Here is a 17,840-nt window from a genome sequence, read left to right as displayed (position 1 = left end):
GCACTGTTTTCCCGGGTGGTCGCTCCATGTTCCAATTAACATAATGATCTTAACATGAACCATAAATAACAACTGATAACAAAAGTATAATCATGAATAGTAATGTGTATCTCCATACCCAAAACCACATATAGCACTAGCAAGTACTACCCAAAAAGTTCACAGGTAAACAAGGTATAAAGATAGACAAACTAGGGTAACCTATTGGGTCCCATCAAAATTAACCTATGCAGATCATTATGATTAATTAGAACATGAATAGGTGAAAGAAGTGATCAAGGGCACAACTTGCCTGGGTCTTGAGAATCCAGGTACCAGGATGATCTTCAGGTGACTCGTGACCTCACTGCTAGTCGTAGCAATACAAACAAACATTGTATAGGCAAAATTAACATTACACCAAACATAAGGACAAAATACACATTAATAATATACATATTAAAATAAGATCACAGGAAAAAGAATTATTAATTTTTGAGTTATAGAATTCAAGTTATGAATTTCCTAAGATTTAAGGTGATTATAATAGGATTAGATGATAAATTAATTTCCTAACAGAGTTCATGTCAAAACAGTGATTCTAAATGATAGAGAATATTATTACAAAATTTTAGGAATTGGAATGACTCAATTTGGAGCTGAAATGAATTTTCTATGAATTATCTAAGTTCTAGCAATTATTTTCATATTAAAAATCTATTTTCTATTTTATTTATTCAATTTAAACGAGTTCTGGACTGGGCCTCAATTAGACAGAAGCACAGGGGGGTTCGGCGCAAGATTCCCGAGACTCAGTTTACTGTTACCGAGGATGGCGGGTTGTTTTCAAATAAACAGAGGGTCTCTTATGAAAAAGCGCCTGGCCGAAGGGGTATCGAGCGTTTTCAGCCGTTCGATCAGATCTCGATGGTGAGGATTAGATCCACGGCCGCTTGAACCGGTACGCGCTGATATCCGCAGGATCGGAATCCAACGACTCTGATTTTATGAAGCTTGATCCTCTCCGAACCGTCCGATCAAAGATCTGCGGTCCCCGTCAATTATCGCGAATGGTTATCCCCACATCTAATCACCACCGTTCGTTTGCAATCCCACGGTCGCGACTCCATTCCTCAGCTACAACCCCACCGAGCAAACACACACGGTGGCGCTAGTGCCCCCGCGGTGGCGCCATGGCCGGCGAAGCGGCCGCATGCCATTCCGGCCCCCAAGCTTGAACACGAGTAGCGCTACGCATATAGGAGAACAATGCGAATAAATTGGTCAAGGACTCACCGACAAATCCCACGCGGGAGGCTCTGGCCACGCGGTGCGGTCGAGGTTGAAGTCCGACGAGAAATTGCCGGCGCGCAGCTCCCCAATCGCGCCAACCGAGGCCGAGAGCACGCACCGGAGGTCGCGTAGAAGCGCCCGAACCAACAATCCCGACCGCAAGGGCGTCGTCGTCACGAAACCACGGCGGCGGAAATCCTCGTCTCTCTCTCTCTCCGCTTCTCTCAACTGGGGCCGGTGCTTGCGACCAGGGAACCCCGGGCGGCATTCTTATATGCGGCAAAGGGTGTCCGAGGGGGCAGGGGGCCGTTGAACCAGCTCGGTCAATCGCCGGGGACATCGCGGCGGCGGTTGCGCGCGATTCCGGTAGAGAGAACGAGCCCGACCGCATGGGCCCACGAGTCGGCGAGGCACGCACGAGCAGAGCGAAGGGATGGAGCGGCTGACAGCGGGTCCCGCGGCGCAGCGAGAGAGCGAGGCGCGGCACAAGGGAGGCTGACGAGTGGAGCCCACCCGTCGGCGCAAGCGTGCGGAGGCTGAGTCCAGGAATGGGCCGAGCGCGGGATGGGAGTGGAAGTGGGCCGAAAAGGAGATTGGGCGGCCCAGCTGAGGTTTCTGTTCTTTTCTTTTTTCATTTCAATTTTCTATTCCAATTTCAATTCATACTCAAGTTTAAATTTCAAACCTTCATTTCTTTTAGATTCATAAAAAAAATCCAGTATGATAGGCACTGATTATAGTAATCTATTTATTTAATTACTTTATTTATTAGTATCATTGGGTAATGAAATACACACACCACATTCATTACATAAAATATTATTTTGAGTGCTTAATCAATTTAAAAAGATATAACCAAAAAGTCATTTTCCTTTGGTTCAAGTGTCTAATCTTTATTAAGATAGGATTTAGCTAATGTTATCCTATTAAGATAATTTACTTTAGAGAGGGTGAACTCTAAACTTCAATTATTTTATCATGAGCACTTATTTTGATGATTGTTTTTTTTACCTTATACAAATTTTAGGGCTTTACAAATCCTACCCCCCTTAAAAATAATCTCGTCCTCGAGATTTGTAAGAAAAGGATGTATACTCATATTGTTCTCGGAACATATGCACAAACAAAGAAATCTCGGCATGATGCATAATTCTTTAACAAAACATAGGTTTAATAGACTTTATTGTTCCTTCTAAAATAATATCATATCATCTACTAACTAAAATAACATCTAGATCTTACAAATCATCATAATTTATATCTATGTAGCTTGGTGAAGCTGGTGGTGGTGGTGGAGGTTGTTGTTGTTGTCTCTCCAACCGTGCTTGCCTTATTTCTTGGCGGGCCTGACGTATTTCCTCGCGTTGTTGTCTTATCTGATTCTGCATCTCGGTCACCAGGTCTGTTAACTGTTGTATTACCAGTCTTTGGGTAGCAACCACTTGATCGATTTCAACAGGTGAGGGATTTGGAGGATTCATTTCTGTTTGCTGTTATGTGATAATCTTTCCTTTCCTGGTATTGACCATGAAAGTTAGAGGCATGTGGTAATAGTTTTGCAAAGGAAATTATTCACTAAGCGGAATGAATAAGCTAGTAGTTGATTATAATCTATAGATTCTTTGGTAGGGCTTAATCTTTGTTTTATGTCCAGATTGGGATAACAAATCATATAAGGTGAATATCTAAGGGTAGGATGGAATCTGTCAAGATGAGAGATATATATGGGTGAGATAGACTACAAGATGTAGGTTAAAAGTTTGTTTGTTGTTAGGTGGGAATAGAAAGGTTATACCATTCATCATGGCTCTAGGTTAGGTTAATACATGGCTAGTAGGGTTTAATCACTTCTACCAGTATCATTAATCTGTTTAAGTGAACCACATTAAGTTAGATAACATTAGACCACACTGGATCAGGTCACATTAGGTAAGATAAGATCTAGATTTAAATTGGATATGACTAGGTTAGACTAGTTTAGGTTAGATAGGTCCAGCAGGGTAGAATATGTATTGTTAAGATATGTTAGGATGTTTTAAGATTAATTAGATATGTTATGATAAGATAGAATCTCTTGCTAGGTTAAAATTGAGGGGTTATGCAACTATCAGATGGTTAAGGTAGTTGCATATGGCCAAGTAGTTGTATATGGTCAAGTTAGTCTATGGCACCAATTTAGGTTAACACATTTTTTTATAGGAGTAAGGTCTAATCTATTTCACTAGTATTATCTAACATGTTTGATATGTCACTTTTAGATTAGATCATATTAGGATGAGATAAAATCTTTTCAAGATAAGATGAGTATCTTTTAAGATGAGATGGATCTTATTAAGATAAGGGAGAATCTTTTAAGATAAGATGAATTGGTTAGAATGAGATCTTTTAGGATAAGATAAATCTCTTAAGCTAGATATATTCTAATGGGGATAATCTAGGTTGTCTAGTTATTTTATAAATATATTTTTATACCTATGTGTATATGCAGATGCAATTGTGGACATTACTCCACAACTCATCACACTCAAACAAAGATCCAAATCAGACAAGTATCATAAGAACAAACATTCAAGCATATAAATATTTACAAAAATAGTTCTGTTTTTGTTCCTAGGATTAGGTCTCCTATTCCTACAGGTCACTTTAGGCACAGGATTTCAAAGTGTGAAATCCACATTTGTCTTTAGAATGAAAAGGTAAGAATAATCAGAGTAAAGCGGAAATAGATGAGAATAGATTAAGTTAAGTTTAGAAAAGAATCAGAGTAGCAGAGGTAAGTAGGTAATGGTTGTCCAGTTCTATCTAGGTTTCGTCCTACAGTCAACATTCCTCTGATACCACTTCTGTAACACCCGGATTTTAGGGGTCCAAAACCCGGGGTTAACATAAACACCAGGTATGCTGGGACCAAGTCTCAAACATATGATGTATAGTGGCACAGGATCGAATGTCACAACTTTATATATAACAGGAGTTCTATACAAATAAATAGTTACATTATAAGGAGACAACGGTCCAGCAACCCAAAAGTTGACTGGGAGACGACGACCTAGACCTCTCACGAACTCATCACAGCATCCTCCATGAGCACCATCCTGCAGTACCTGGTCTTGACCTGTGGTGTATGTGAGACAGCAAGAGTGAGCTCACATACGTTCATCGCTCAACAAGTTGTGGGGAATAATGTGCATGAACTCGCCAAAGGTGGGAGCTCACGTGAAGTGTAAGGCTTACCAAAGAAGATGGTTAGAGCTGAGCATTGCTTTTAAAGTTGGTCAAATTTTTATTAGCAGTTACTAAGTGTAAGTAAATACCAACCCAGTTAAATAGTAGAATAAAAGTAACAACTTCACCTGCGATGCAATGCATATGACAAATTGAATTTAATTCCATAAATTAATCATGTGAGGGTCCGAGCTGCTCATGACCGTGAGCACGGCTAGTATACCAGTTTTACACTCTGCAGAGGTTGCGCATCTTTACCCACAAGTCGTGTATCCCATGTCGCCAGGGTTTGCAAGGCCCTTAGACACTTCCGAGGTGAATGGCTAGGGATCCACTACGAGGCCTTTACAAAGTTCCACTAGCTTCCGAAAACCCGCTACAGTTTATAGGAAGATCCAGTACAGGAATCCCTTGCAGGACCGCCATCGCAGCAAAATCCTCCCGAGGGCACTCCCCGCACTGACCTCTCCCCTACTGCCCTTGCCCCTTTCGGGTAAGGTAGTCTTCCACTAGCTTTCCTAATTAATCAGCCAAGGGCGTCCCATTCCACCCTTGTGGTAGCACTGTTTTCCCGGGTGGTCGCTCCATGTTCCAATTAACATAATGATCTTAACATGAACCATAAATAACAACTGATAACAAAAGTATAATCATGAATAGTAATGTGTATCTCCATACCCAAAACCACATATAGCACTAGCAAGTACTACCCAAAAAGTTCACAGGTAAACAAGGTATAAAGATAGACAAACTAGGGTAACCTATTGGGTCCCATCAAAATTAACCTATGCAGATCATTATGATTAATTAGAACATGAATAGGTGAAAGAAGTGATCAAGGGCACAACTTGCCTGGGTCTTGAGAATCCAGGTACCAGGATGATCTTCAGGTGACTCGTGACCTCACTGCTAGTCGTAGCAATACAAACAAACATTGTATAGGCAAAATTAACATTACACCAAACATAAGGACAAAATACACATTAATAATATACATATTAAAATAAGATCACAGGAAAAAGAATTATTAATTTTTGAGTTATAGAATTCAAGTTATGAATTTCCTAAGATTTAAGGTGATTATAATAGGATTAGATGATAAATTAATTTCCTAACAGAGTTCATGTCAAAACAGTGATTCTAAATGATAGAGAATATTATTACAAAATTTTAGGAATTGGAATGACTCAATTTGGAGCTGAAATGAATTTTCTATGAATTATCTAAGTTCTAGCAATTATTTTCATATTAAAAATCTATTTTCTATTTTATTTATTCAATTTAAACGAGTTCTGGACTGGGCCTCAATTAGACAGAAGCACAGGGGGGTTCGGCGCAAGATTCCCGAGACTCAGTTTACTGTTACCGAGGATGGCGGGTTGTTTTCAAATAAACAGAGGGTCTCTTATGAAAAAGCGCCTGGCCGAAGGGGTATCGAGCGTTTTCAGCCGTTCGATCAGATCTCGATGGTGAGGATTAGATCCACGGCCGCTTGAACCGGTACGCGCTGATATCCGCAGGATCGGAATCCAACGACTCTGATTTTATGAAGCTTGATCCTCTCCGAACCGTCCGATCAAAGATCTGCGGTCCCCGTCAATTATCGCGAATGGTTATCCCCACATCTAATCACCACCGTTCGTTTGCAATCCCACGGTCGCGACTCCATTCCTCAGCTACAACCCCACCGAGCAAACACACATGGCGGCGCTAGTGCCCCCGCGGTGGCGCCATGGCCGGCGAAGCGGCCGCATGCCATTCCGGCCCCCCAAGCTTGAACACGAGTAGCGCTACGCATATAGGAGAACAATGCGAATAAATTGGTCAAGGACTCACCGACAAATCCCACGCGGGAGGCTCTGGCCACGCGGTGCGGTCGAGGTTGAAGTCCGACGAGAAATTGCCGGCGCGCAGCTCCCCAATCGCGCCAACCGAGGCCGAGAGCACGCACCGGAGGTCGCGTAGAAGCGCCCGAACCAACAATCCCGACCGCAAGGGCGTCGTCGTCACGAAACCACGGCGGCGGAAATCCTCGTCTCTCTCTCTCTCCGCTTCTCTCAACTGGGGCCGGTGCTTGCGACCAGGGAACCCCGGGCGGCATTCTTATATGCGGCAAAGGGTGTCCGAGGGGGCAGGGGGCCGTTGAACCAGCTCGGTCAATCGCCGGGGACATCGCGGCGGCGGTTGCGCGCGATTCCGGTAGAGAGAACGAGCCCGACCGCATGGGCCCACGAGTCGGCGAGGCACGCACGAGCATAGCGAAGGGATGGAGCGGCTGACAGCGGGTCCCGCGGCGCAGCGAGAGAGCGAGGCGCGGCGCAAGGGAGGCTGACGAGTGGAGCCCACCCGTCGGCGCAAGCGTGCGGAGGCTGAGTCCAGGAATGGGCCGAGCGCGGGATGGGAGTGGAAGTGGGCCGAAAAGGAGATTGGGCGACCCAGCTGAGGTTTCTGTTCTTTTCTTTTTTTCATTTCAGTTTTCTATTCCAATTTCAATTCATACTCAAGTTTAAATTTCAAACCTTCATTTCTTTTAGATTCATAAAAAAAATCCAGTATGATAGGCACTGATTATAGTAATCTATTTATTTAATTACTTTATTTATTAGTATCATTGGGTAATGAAATACACACACCACATTCATTACATAAAATATTATTTTGAGTGCTTAATCAATTTAAAAAGATATAACCAAAAAGTCATTTTCCTTTGGTTCAAGTGTCTAATCTTTATTAAGATAGGATTTAGCTAATGTTATCCTATTAAGATAATTTACTTTAGAGAGGGTGAACTCTAAACTTCAATTATTTTATCATGAGCACTTATTTTGATGATTGTTTTTTTTACCTTATACAAATTTTAGGGCTTTACAAAAGATTTGTGTTGGGTAATTCAACCACCAAAATTATATAGGAACTAGGTGTAAGCCTAATTCCCTTTCAGGGACACGCGGGTTGCTTCGACGGCCACAGCTAGACCCTCGGCAAGGGTCCCGGCTCGGCTGGCGACCTCCGCAACCTGGCCTCGGAGGCGGTCTCGCTCGACGACGACCCGATCGAGCTCCTCCTACTGCAGCCGCATCGCTTCAGCCTGGGAGGCCGCGTCCGCCTTCAGCTCCGTGCAGAGCGCCCGAAGCTCCGCCACCTCGGTACTCCGCTGGGCGAGGCGCTCGTTGGCCTGATCGAGTGCGCCCTGCTTGCGCCGCAGCGAGTCCCAGACCCCGCTCTCACGGCGGAGAAACATGGACTTGGCCATGCTGATCTCTGCGATCTCCTGAAAATAGGGGAAAACATTACTAAGGTACTCTCAAAATACCCAGCTACTCAGACAAGCCGAGGGGTGCTTACCCCGGCCACCCGGGTCACATCCTTGGAGAAAATCTTCGTCGCCAGCCGAAGCGAATTCATCATCGCTTTGCCGTATTCGACGAAAAGATTCCCCTTCTTCTTCTCCTCCTCGTCGTCAAGGGCGAAGAAGGGCTCCGAGGCGCTCGGGGCCCACCACAGGATCAGTGGCCCCCCGAAGTCGTTGGGGTTAAGATCTCTGGTGGCGACCGTGCTGCACCCCTCGCCAACCTGGGGGCCGCTCCGCCCCGCGGCTGAGGTCCCAGGATGCTCCACGCCGCCGGCCCCCTGGTCAGCGGCCAGACCCTTACCCCGATCTCCGGACGGGGAGTCAGGAATGACTATGACCGAGGGCTCCAGGGCGGCGGCTCCTCAGCCATAACCGCCTCGGTGCCCGTGGGCTCTGCCGCGGGCCCACCGAGGGCAACCTCGGAGGACGTCGGCGCAGGTGCCAGCACCAAGGCAGAAAGGGTCGGCGGCGGCGCCCCTCCCACATCACCCTCCGACGGCGGAATGGCCTCGGCAGGGGGATCCGCTCGGGAGGCCTACTCCTCCTTGGCACGACGGGCCGCCTCGGCTCCCCGCCGGATGGCCTCCTGTGCGGCGACGACCCACGAGCTCTGCTCGGCCGCGGCGCTGGACGCCGAGGCCGCCCCAGTCTTCAGGGCCTTTTGGGGCTCAAGACCCAACGGGCACGCCTTCCGCTTTAGGCTGAAGAAAAGAGGTACGAGAAAGTACAAAAATCACAAAGTGCTTCGAGAACACAAAAACTCGAAGGCACACAACACGCTTACCCAGACCGAGGCGCAGCCCTTCGCCTCGACGCGGGACCCCTCGGGTCGACAGGCCTTGCGGATGGAGCCGGGGGCCGCTCGGCCGCCTGCGCCGACGCCGCCTCCACTTCGGACGCCGAGGCAACCTGCGGGGTGGTCTGACCCACCACCACCCCACTGATTTCAACCAGGGGGTCAAGTACCCCCTCGGTCACTCTCTTCTCTTCGGGCCGAGACCCTGCCGTCCCAGCCCCAACTGCTGACAGTGCCAGCCCACCGGCGGGCTGGCCTGATCCTCCTTGTCCCGGCCTCGGATCAGGACGGAAGCCGAGGCGGAAGTCCATCCCGTCATCATCCTCGTCATCGTCGTCGTCGTCCTCGGTCGAGTCGGGGGACTCCTCCGCAGCAGTCCCTCCCTCTCCTGGGCTCGGCGGCGCTTTTCCAATGCGTCGCGGGCTCGTATTTTCTCACGAGCCCGCGCCTTCTCCGCGTCCTTCTTTTGTTTCTTCTGCTCCGTGGCGAGCCTGCGCGCCGTCCAACCCGCCGCGTCCTGCGGGACCGGGGGCAGGGAGGTCTTATAGTTTCGTAACCCCTGGGGACATGCAGAAGCTCGGATGGCCAGACAAAAACATGAGCAACAAAATCTCAAAACAGGGGAAAGGCTCGGCGACTTACCAGGGACACATACCCCTGCTCGGGGCGCATCGGAACCTAGAAAAGGACGCTGATGTCAGACCTCCCCACCGTCGTCGTGACCCGCCTGAGGAGGTCATCGGTGTGGAGGGTGACCGAGGACATCCTCGAGCTTTCCAGCTCGGCCTCGGGCGTCATCTGGTACAGCCAGAGCCGCTGCTGCGTCAGAGGGAGCACCCTCCGGCGATGGAAGGCGGCGACGACCCCAGCAGCTGTCAGGTCGCAGTCCCGAAGCTTCTGCAAAGCATTCAGGAGGGGCTGTAGCTTGACCTGGTCGGCGCTGGGGGCCCCCCATCGCCAGTTCTCCCCGGCGACGGTGACCATCCGCCCGGTGTACGGCGGCAGCAGCTCGTCGTCGTTGCAAAGATAAAACCACCGGCCCTGCCATCCTTTGTTGGAGGAGGTAAGGCCGGCCGGGATGTATTGCTGCACCCGGTCCAACCGTAGTTGGAGGGTGCAGCCGCCAGCCCTCACCGCCATGCGGACCTTCTTCACGTCCATCGCCTGGAAGAAGGGCTCCGCCCGGAAGAGATGGACCCATAGGTCCCAGTGGGGCTCGATGCCCAAATACCCCTCACAGACGGCCGCGAAGATGGCCGCCTGCGCGATGGAGTTCGGGTTGAAGTTATGCAACTCCACCCCGTAGAAGTGCGGCAGTGCCCGCATAAAGCGGCTCGCCGGCACCCCAAACCCCCGCTCATGGAAGGGGGTGAAGCTGACGACGAAGCCCGCAGGCGGCGCCGGCTCGGGTTCGCACCCGGGCGCGATCCACTCCGGCTGCGGCCCGCCCGACAAGGGGCGGAGCAGGCCCTCGGCGATGAGAGCCTGCAACTCCTCCACCTCCACGGTGGAAAGGGGCCACGGGCTGCGTGGGGGAAGCACGGTCAACTTCTCCGCCATCGCGAGAGCAAGGAGGCAGCGGCGGCGGCGACGGTTCTCTTTCTTTCGCACGGGAGGCAGTGTAAGAGACAGATGACAAAGGGCTCGAGCGCAAAAGGCAAAGTGAGAATCTACCAGGGCTCCCTCTCGTATATATATGCTGCGCTGGTAAAAAACTGTCGACGGTTTCGCCCGAGCCTCTCAGATTCAAAAAATCAAGTTCGAAACGGTTTTCGATTTCTCGGAAAACTCGCGCACGCGCGACCGTTGGCCTGCGGGCAACGGTTCCGTCGCATTAACTCTTCTGCAGGCCGCGCGTCACGTCTGGCAGATGAACGGGCGCCGTTTCGTCACCCTCATGATGACCGCCTCAAAAGGTGCGCCCGCTCTAAATTTGTTTTATTCCCCTCGCCCGCCTCTCTCAGTGCAGGTGGCGGCGTTCCTTCTCCTTGAAGGAAATGGGCTCTGAGCCCTCTCTACTGATCAGGGGTTCGAAGGTCGGCCCCTCGGGTTCGAACGACCGCCTCAGAGCACTCGGGCTCCTAGCCCCCTACTGATCAGGGGTTCGAAGGTCAGCCCCTCAGGTTCGAACGACCGCCTCAGAGCACTCGGGCTCCTAGCCCCCTACTGATCAGGGGTTCGAAGGTTGGCCCCTCGGGTTTGAACGACCGCCTCAGAGCACTCGGGCTCCTAGCCCCCTACTGATCAGGGGTTCAAAGGTCGGCCCCTCGGGTTCGAATGACCGCCTCAGAGCACTCGGGCTCCTAGCCCCCTACTGATCAGGGGTTCGAAGGTCGGCCCCTCGGGTTCGAACGACCGCCTCAGAGCACTCGGGCTCCGAGCCCTCCCTACTGATCAGGGGTTCGAAGGCTGGCCCCTCGGCAGGGTTCGACAGCCGCCTCAGATCACACAGAGTCAGGGATGACCTGGGTACGTCCGTTACATGGCCGAGGCTCAGGCTGCAATCCCGAGGTACCCTAGGACATTTCCGAGACCAGCAGGAGCGATTCGCAATGGAGTCCCACTGGAGGGAGGCCCCGTGCCCTCGGATCCTATCGAATGGATCCGGGTCCAGCGAATCACCTGCAGGTACATTTGGGACGTGCCTCCGGGCCACTAGCCGACCCTTATCGAATCGGGCTCGGGCTCCCACTCGGATCACCCGTTAACAGCTCACCGGAGACGTCGTACTCGTTGCCCTCCGAGGGTAGTATGGCGCTCTCCCCCCTTCCTCCTTGCGGAAAGGCGACGAAGGGGCGTATCACAAAAAAGTCGAGGAAGTCCCTGACCGACCTCTTGCTCCGTGCAAAGGCTCGGGGGCTGCCCTTGCACCAGGCTGCGGCCAAATTGTTGGTATCACCAACAAACAGAGCCCACGAGGGCTCGGGGGCTGCCCTCATACCTAGGCCGCGGCCGAAGTATTTACAAAGACCATGCTCCAGAAACACAAGAAAAGCATTAAGACCTTAGAGGAGTAACTCACTCCTCCAAGGCCTCGGGGGCTACACCCGACAGGTGCGCGCGCGCACCCCTCGGAAACAACTTCCTTAATATCTCCTTAAAACCCGGCAGAAGCACGATCAAAACCCCAAATGAGCCTCCAAGCGAGTAAACATACTCCCTTAGAGACTCGGGGGCTACTGTCGGGTACCATAATTAGGGGTACCCTAAGGACATCCCTAAACCACGGCTAAATACCTGCATCAGCGGTCAACACGATCGCCGACCCCTCTCAAAAACGCACGAGGCCGAGCCCATGGTTCGCCCGAGGCCTTACGTACCCGGCCGCGCAGCTCCGCCTCGCCTGAGCCTTATCTCGAGCAAACAGCAGCCCCCGTGCGGTTCACAACTCGCCCGAGGGCGCCCTCGGACGGGGAGCGCACTCCCGACTCGCCCGAGGCCAGCTTGGGTAGGTTTGTCACGTACCGCCCTCAGTCAAACCGACTTACCCCAGACAAACTCAAGTGCGCATTAAATGCAAATTACCTGACATCCCATCCCGCAACGGGCGCCGAAGTCGGCAGGGTCGATATGACCGCAGTCACATCTGCTTTTGACTTACCGTTCTGACAAGATAAACGGCACTGTTTACCCCACTCCGGTGACTGTGGCGAAGACTAACAACAGTGGTTGCCGCCTCGCCCGAGCTTGGCTCCGGCCTCGAGAGGATTTCCGCCTTGCCCGAGTCTATCTCGGCCTCAGGGAAGTCTTCGTAACAGCCTCGGCTCCGGCCTCGGGAGGACTCTCCACCTCGCCCGAGCCTAGCCTCGGCCTCAGCCCATATCTCTGTTTCGTCCGAGCCTACCTCGGATCGACTAAAGATTGCGGCACCGACTTCTCCCCTGCCAAAACCTCTGCCAGAGATAAGATGAACTACAGTGGATGTGACTGATGTCAGACCATTTATTACACCGTCCAGATTACGCTTGGGTCAAATCACCGACCATCTTTATACCATACCGACTACTGTACTAACAGGTCCAGCTCGATATCTCTAGAAGATATCTCGCTCGGGCTCTTTAATGCAGGCCGATCTCGGACATACGCCCATGCCGTCTCCCAACCCTCGGCTCTCTACGAAGTCAGGGCCGCAGGGATCACGCTACTTCACCGTCTATGGCGTCGTAGGCTTGGACTCCAAGGCAGCTAGCCTTGCCACCTCGACGATAGTGCCACCGGCCACGCCTCTACAGTCCTCAACCTCGACTCGTCTCAGCATCGCCGGCCACGCTTCTACAGGACTCGGACACATCTCCGTTGTCCACGTTAGCGCGATAGCTACAGTTCATGTACACCTGGGCCTTCTCCTTGCACCTATAAAAGGAGGAGCCCAGGGCCCGAACGAAAGGCAACACAGGCAAGTCAACACAGAAGACGTAACGCTGAAACACTTCTTTCACGCATACGCAGTCACAGTGCAACCTTCCCACCACTACACTTCATCACACTCAAGAGACCTGGGATCCGCTCCCTCTCTCGAACAGGCTTGTAACCCCTGCTACGAGCACCTCGGTGCGAGATAATATAAGTCTCATCCCTCCTCTGCTGGAAGTAGGGCCTTGTTTAGCCTGAACCAGGATAAACCTTGTATTTCTTCTTGCATCAACCCATCCGGACAGGGACACGCAGCACTTTCACTGGTTGGTTGAGGATCCCTCGGTTCCGAAACACCGACAATACTGATAGCCTGTCTGCCCTGCTATTGAACTATCCATGAGACAACAATTAGTGGACGTAGCTTCTTTTCCTTGGGAAGTAGGACTTCATGGAATTTTGACTTGTTTCATAGTAAAGCAGAATCTTACTTTTACGCTTTGCAAAAAAAGACCTCAGAACTACAAGGAGATCTTCAACCATCGCCATGCAGTGTTGAGGAATCATGTTGAGAGGGCCTTAGGAGTTATAAAGAAACGCTTCCCCATCCTTAAAGTTGCCACATTTCACAAAATAGAAAACCAAGTGAAGATACCAGTAGCCGCTATCGTGTTGCACAACATTATTCGATCTCTCAAAGTAGATGAACAATGGTTAGAAGATCAGCTAGAAAATGTTCAAGGCAATGTTGTTGACCTTCCAGATGGAGATCAAAGCAACGATCAAGACAATGAACAAGGCAACAATCTTAGAGACACAATTGCACAACAAATGTGGATTGATTATCAACAACATAGAAACAATTAGTGGTGCATTCGAATATGCTTTAATGTTATAGGGATTGTAATAAGTTATGATGTGTAATGAGTATTCTCCTGGTTTGGAAATGAAACAATTTTCTTTGTGATAATGAGTATTCAAATATGCTTTGTGTAATGAGTTTTACAATTTCAATCTAATAGCAGCTGCTGATTCACAGAGGCTGCAGTCAATTCTCTAAAATTTAGTATGCTTTAGCCTTGTTAGTATCATGTTCTAATAATGCTCATGTTATAAGTTAACATGCTTGGAAGGGGGTCTCCAAGATTAAACATGTTTGGAAGAGGGTCTCCGAGATTAAACATGCTCTTATCTAAAGGTGCACAAAAGAAAAAAATCTCCTACAGCTGCTGTTTCAAAGACACATGGAGGCTCTCCGAAAGGTATACATGTTGGTTCTTTCTATTTTTTTTTGTTCTTTCGTATGTTGCTTATGTGCTGATTTGTAGGGAAAACAAGAGCAAATCGGAATTCTATGTTAGAGAAGACCCTTGTTGACTTGTTACATGAACACAATACTCCTGAATATAAGGGTAACAATGGTTGGACACCTGATGCATGGAACAAGATTGCTAAGGAATTTCAAGAGAGGGAAAGATATGCAGATTTCTCAAAAGTTCAAATACAAGAAAAGGAAAAGGAGTTAAAGAGAGATTACAAGATGTTGAAAGATGCAAGGAAACAAAGCGGAGTTTCTTGGGATGAGAGAAGGTGTATGATTCAAGCTGATCCACCGATATGGGACAACATAATCAAAGTAAGTTTATTCTATCTCTCGAGTACCAACTACCCACCCTAGTATAATGTAGAAAAAGGCACAAGAAATCTGCTGTTAGGCATGTAGATGTAGCATTCAGTATACTGTTTCAATTGCACACATGAATCTAGTGTGTATGCAATTGCTAAAGACAAAAGCTACATGAATCCTGTTGGGAGCATGATATTTAACTCCTGTATATTGAGTAGCCTCACTCCTGAGGGACATTTTATTTATGTTGGCATGATAGTCATGAGTCTAAATTTTCTATTGCTAAATTCAGTTTACAATGCAGCAATGTAAGAACCAGAATTAGTAGCATGGGATACAAATTTAGTTTATTTATGTTGGCATCATAGTCCAAATGTAGTTCTTGTAGAGTAATGTTATTGCATAGATGTGTACTCTACTAGTCATTAGTAGCATGGGATACAGATACAACTAGAACCAGAATTCAAGCTTGCTCCTGCTTCTCTACAGGGGCATCAGTTCATTGGTTTGTCTAACTCCATGTGCATTGTTCATTGGTTTTATTCATCACACATTTAATTTTTGACTTTATTATACAGTCATTTCCAAGGGCTAAGAAATTCCGCAACAAATCTTTTCCTCTTTTTGAAGCTTTGGGAGAGCTACATGATGGTTAGTTTCACCATGTCATATCTCTTTTACCAATATCTATGCTTATTAAGCATGTTGTATTATTCCTTGCACTGAAACTTCATTGTATAGGCAATACTGCTGAAGGGGCCTACAACTTCACTTCTACTCAACCAAATGGTCCAGATCTCACACAAATTGGGACTGGAGATGTTCCTATCAACGTAGAAGACCATGAAGATGTGGGAGACCCTTTGGCAGACCACAGACAAAATGAAGCAGAAGACATAGTGTATGCGGTTGAAGGAGTGGATGTAAATGCTGACAGGCAAGATGAAAGGCCAAAAAGGACTGCTGCTGTTTCAAAGAATGGAGAAGAAAAAGGACCAAAGAAGCAGAAGAGTTCCAACATAGAAGTATTGATGGAGAGGTACCTAGACATTAGAAGCAAACAAGCTGAAGATGAAGCGACACAATTGGCAAGAGAAAGGGAAGCAAGAGGAGGTGATGACTTCTCAATTAAGAATTGCATAGCAGTTCTAAACACATTGGAGGTCACAAAGGAGGAGAAGGTCAAAGCCTATAAGGTGTTCAAGGACCCTGACAATCGGCAGATTTTCTTGAGCGCGTGCAATGATGATAGAGAGGCTGCATTGATGTGGTTGAGGGACGAGATGGCTTAGCGGGTATACCTAAGGTTAACTACATATCCGAACTCGATTTTGCATATCTTGCATTATTAAGAGGTCATGAGTTCTGCACACTAAGTATACAAATGATATGATAACTGATTAGTGAAACAGCATGTGTGCTAATCTTCATCATGGCAAATATGCTCATATGGTAGTCCAAGTTTTCTATTATGAGTGCATAATCTGAAGTAACCAGATGAGGAAACAAGCTTTTGCTATGCATTTTATACAATTTTTGTAGGCTTTCCCATTTTACTGAACCTTGTATGCTCAGGCAATATTGCACCTTGAAGTACAGTTCAAAGCATTTTAGTAATGATTGTGGCAGTTGAATGATCTTAAACTTAAACTTGTCTTGCCTGTTACCTCGAAGTACAATATTATATGGCTTAAACTTGTCTTACCTGTTACCTTAGCATTTTACATGCCTCATTTCTGAACTCTGAACTATGAAGCTAATTTATTGTTTCTCACATGCAGATCGATGGTAAGATGATGGCTAGATGTGGCTAGAGTTGCTAGAGAGCTAAGAAGGTTCTGGTTATTTGTCAAACTATGCATGTAACCAGTTCTGGTTATTTGTCAAATTGTGCATGTAATCGATGGTTCTGGTTATTTGTCAAACTGTGCATGTAATCGATGGTTCTGGTTATTTGTCAGACTATGCATGTAACCGGTTCTGGTTATTTGTCAAACTGTGCATGTAATCGATGGTTCTGGTTACTTGTCAATTATCTCCGTCGCTTGTCAAGTTGTTCCCTTACTGTGCATGTAATCGATGTTAGAGCTTGACATGTAACCGGTTCGGTTCTTGATGATGGGAAAACAAGAGCAAATGGGGCGTGAGGTGGGCTCTCAACCTGTAACCGAACAAGAAAAAATGAGTCAGGGGATGAATGGATAGGGAATTCAACCACCCAGGGAATGAGTGACAGTAGGGGATCCATTCAATCCACGTCTGGATTAATTCCACCCGGGGATTGCATCCATGCCTGCCGAACAAGCCCTCAAGCGGGTGTTTAGGAAGCGCACGTTCAAGCGCTTGAGTTAATTTACCTCTCTATTTTTGTTTGTTAGTGTTTCTTGTTACTGCTTCTTAGTGTATGTTTTTTGATGTTAGGAAGGGACCTCTTTCCCCTAAGGCCCAGAGCAGCCCCACCGCCCCTGAGGCGGTGGGCAGCTTTTCAAACCCCTCTACGCGCCCGCAGGGGGTGAGCGTGGAGGGTTCCCTCCTGGCGGGGGGCGTGGGCATCCTGGTGACTGCCTCCGCCATCGCTGTCGGGGGTGAAGTTGACCCGGACCCCTAGGGGAGGGTAGATATCCCCGAGCCCGGGGTCAACCCCGACGATGAGACAGAGTCAGAGGACAGGGAGCCCGGGGTGTCCTTGGCAGCGGAGCCCCCCGGAGGCGGCCCCCGACGATCCGTTGGAGGCAGACGTCGAGGGGGCAATGGAAGGAGCCCCGGTGGGTGGTCCTAGGGAAGCGGCCCCCGGGGTTGCCCTTAAGGTGGGCACTGACTCCAGCACTTGGGACACGGCCACCCAGGCGCTATGGGTTCCTACAACGCCGGAGGACAACGCCGCCTGGGCCAACACCGAGCCCCCAGCCCTAGAGCTCCCCCAGCTAAGGCACCGATTTTCTGAGGCCCGGCGAGATCTATGGGACTTGGAGGACCACGTGGCCTCAGAGTGGGGAAGGTTATAGAGGGGGCTGGCGGCAGCACAGGCGGCGGCGGAGGCCTAGGCCTCCGTGACCAGCCCGAGGGTCGGGGCTGGAGAGCTCGCAGCTGCCACCGCTTCGACGGAGACGGCGATGGTGGAGCGGGATGCCGCAGTGAAGGCGGCTGCAGCAGTGGAGGAGCAGCGGGACAGGATCGCAACGCGGTTCCTAACCATCAGGGAAGACGTGGACTTG

At 49.1% G+C, this 17,840-nt stretch overlaps 1 protein-coding gene across 1 annotated transcript; it reads left to right on the top strand.

The window, feature by feature from the left end:
• Window positions 1-14,352: 14,352 nt before the first annotated feature.
• On the top strand, window positions 14,353-15,917 carry LOC109940359 (uncharacterized). The gene is made up of 3 exons (XM_020539861.1): window positions 14,353-14,634; window positions 15,204-15,276; window positions 15,367-15,917. Exons 1-3 carry the CDS (start codon window positions 14,353-14,355, stop codon window positions 15,915-15,917), a joined length of 906 nt encoding a protein of 301 aa, XP_020395450.1.
• The last annotated feature ends 1,923 nt before the right edge of the window (window positions 15,918-17,840 follow it).

Source organism: Zea mays, chromosome 6 (genome assembly GCF_902167145.1).
Source record: "Zea mays cultivar B73 chromosome 6, Zm-B73-REFERENCE-NAM-5.0, whole genome shotgun sequence".
NCBI lineage: Eukaryota > Viridiplantae > Streptophyta > Magnoliopsida > Poales > Poaceae > Zea > Zea mays.
This window is presented reverse-complemented; position numbering and strand designations above follow the sequence as displayed.

What these genes read in the sequence shown, in the direction of transcription:
- LOC109940359 (XM_020539861.1), top strand. Translation starts at nt 14,353, where the DNA reads ATGTTAGAGAAGACCCTTGTTGACTTGTTACATGAACACAATACTCCT. An exon ending in TATGGGACAACATAATCAAA is followed by an intron (nt 14,635 to 15,203) that starts GTAAGTTTATTC and finishes TTTATTATACAG; the next exon opens with TCATTTCCAAGGGCTAAGAA. An exon ending in TTTGGGAGAGCTACATGATG is followed by an intron (nt 15,277 to 15,366) that starts GTTAGTTTCACC and finishes TTCATTGTATAG; the next exon opens with GCAATACTGCTGAAGGGGCC.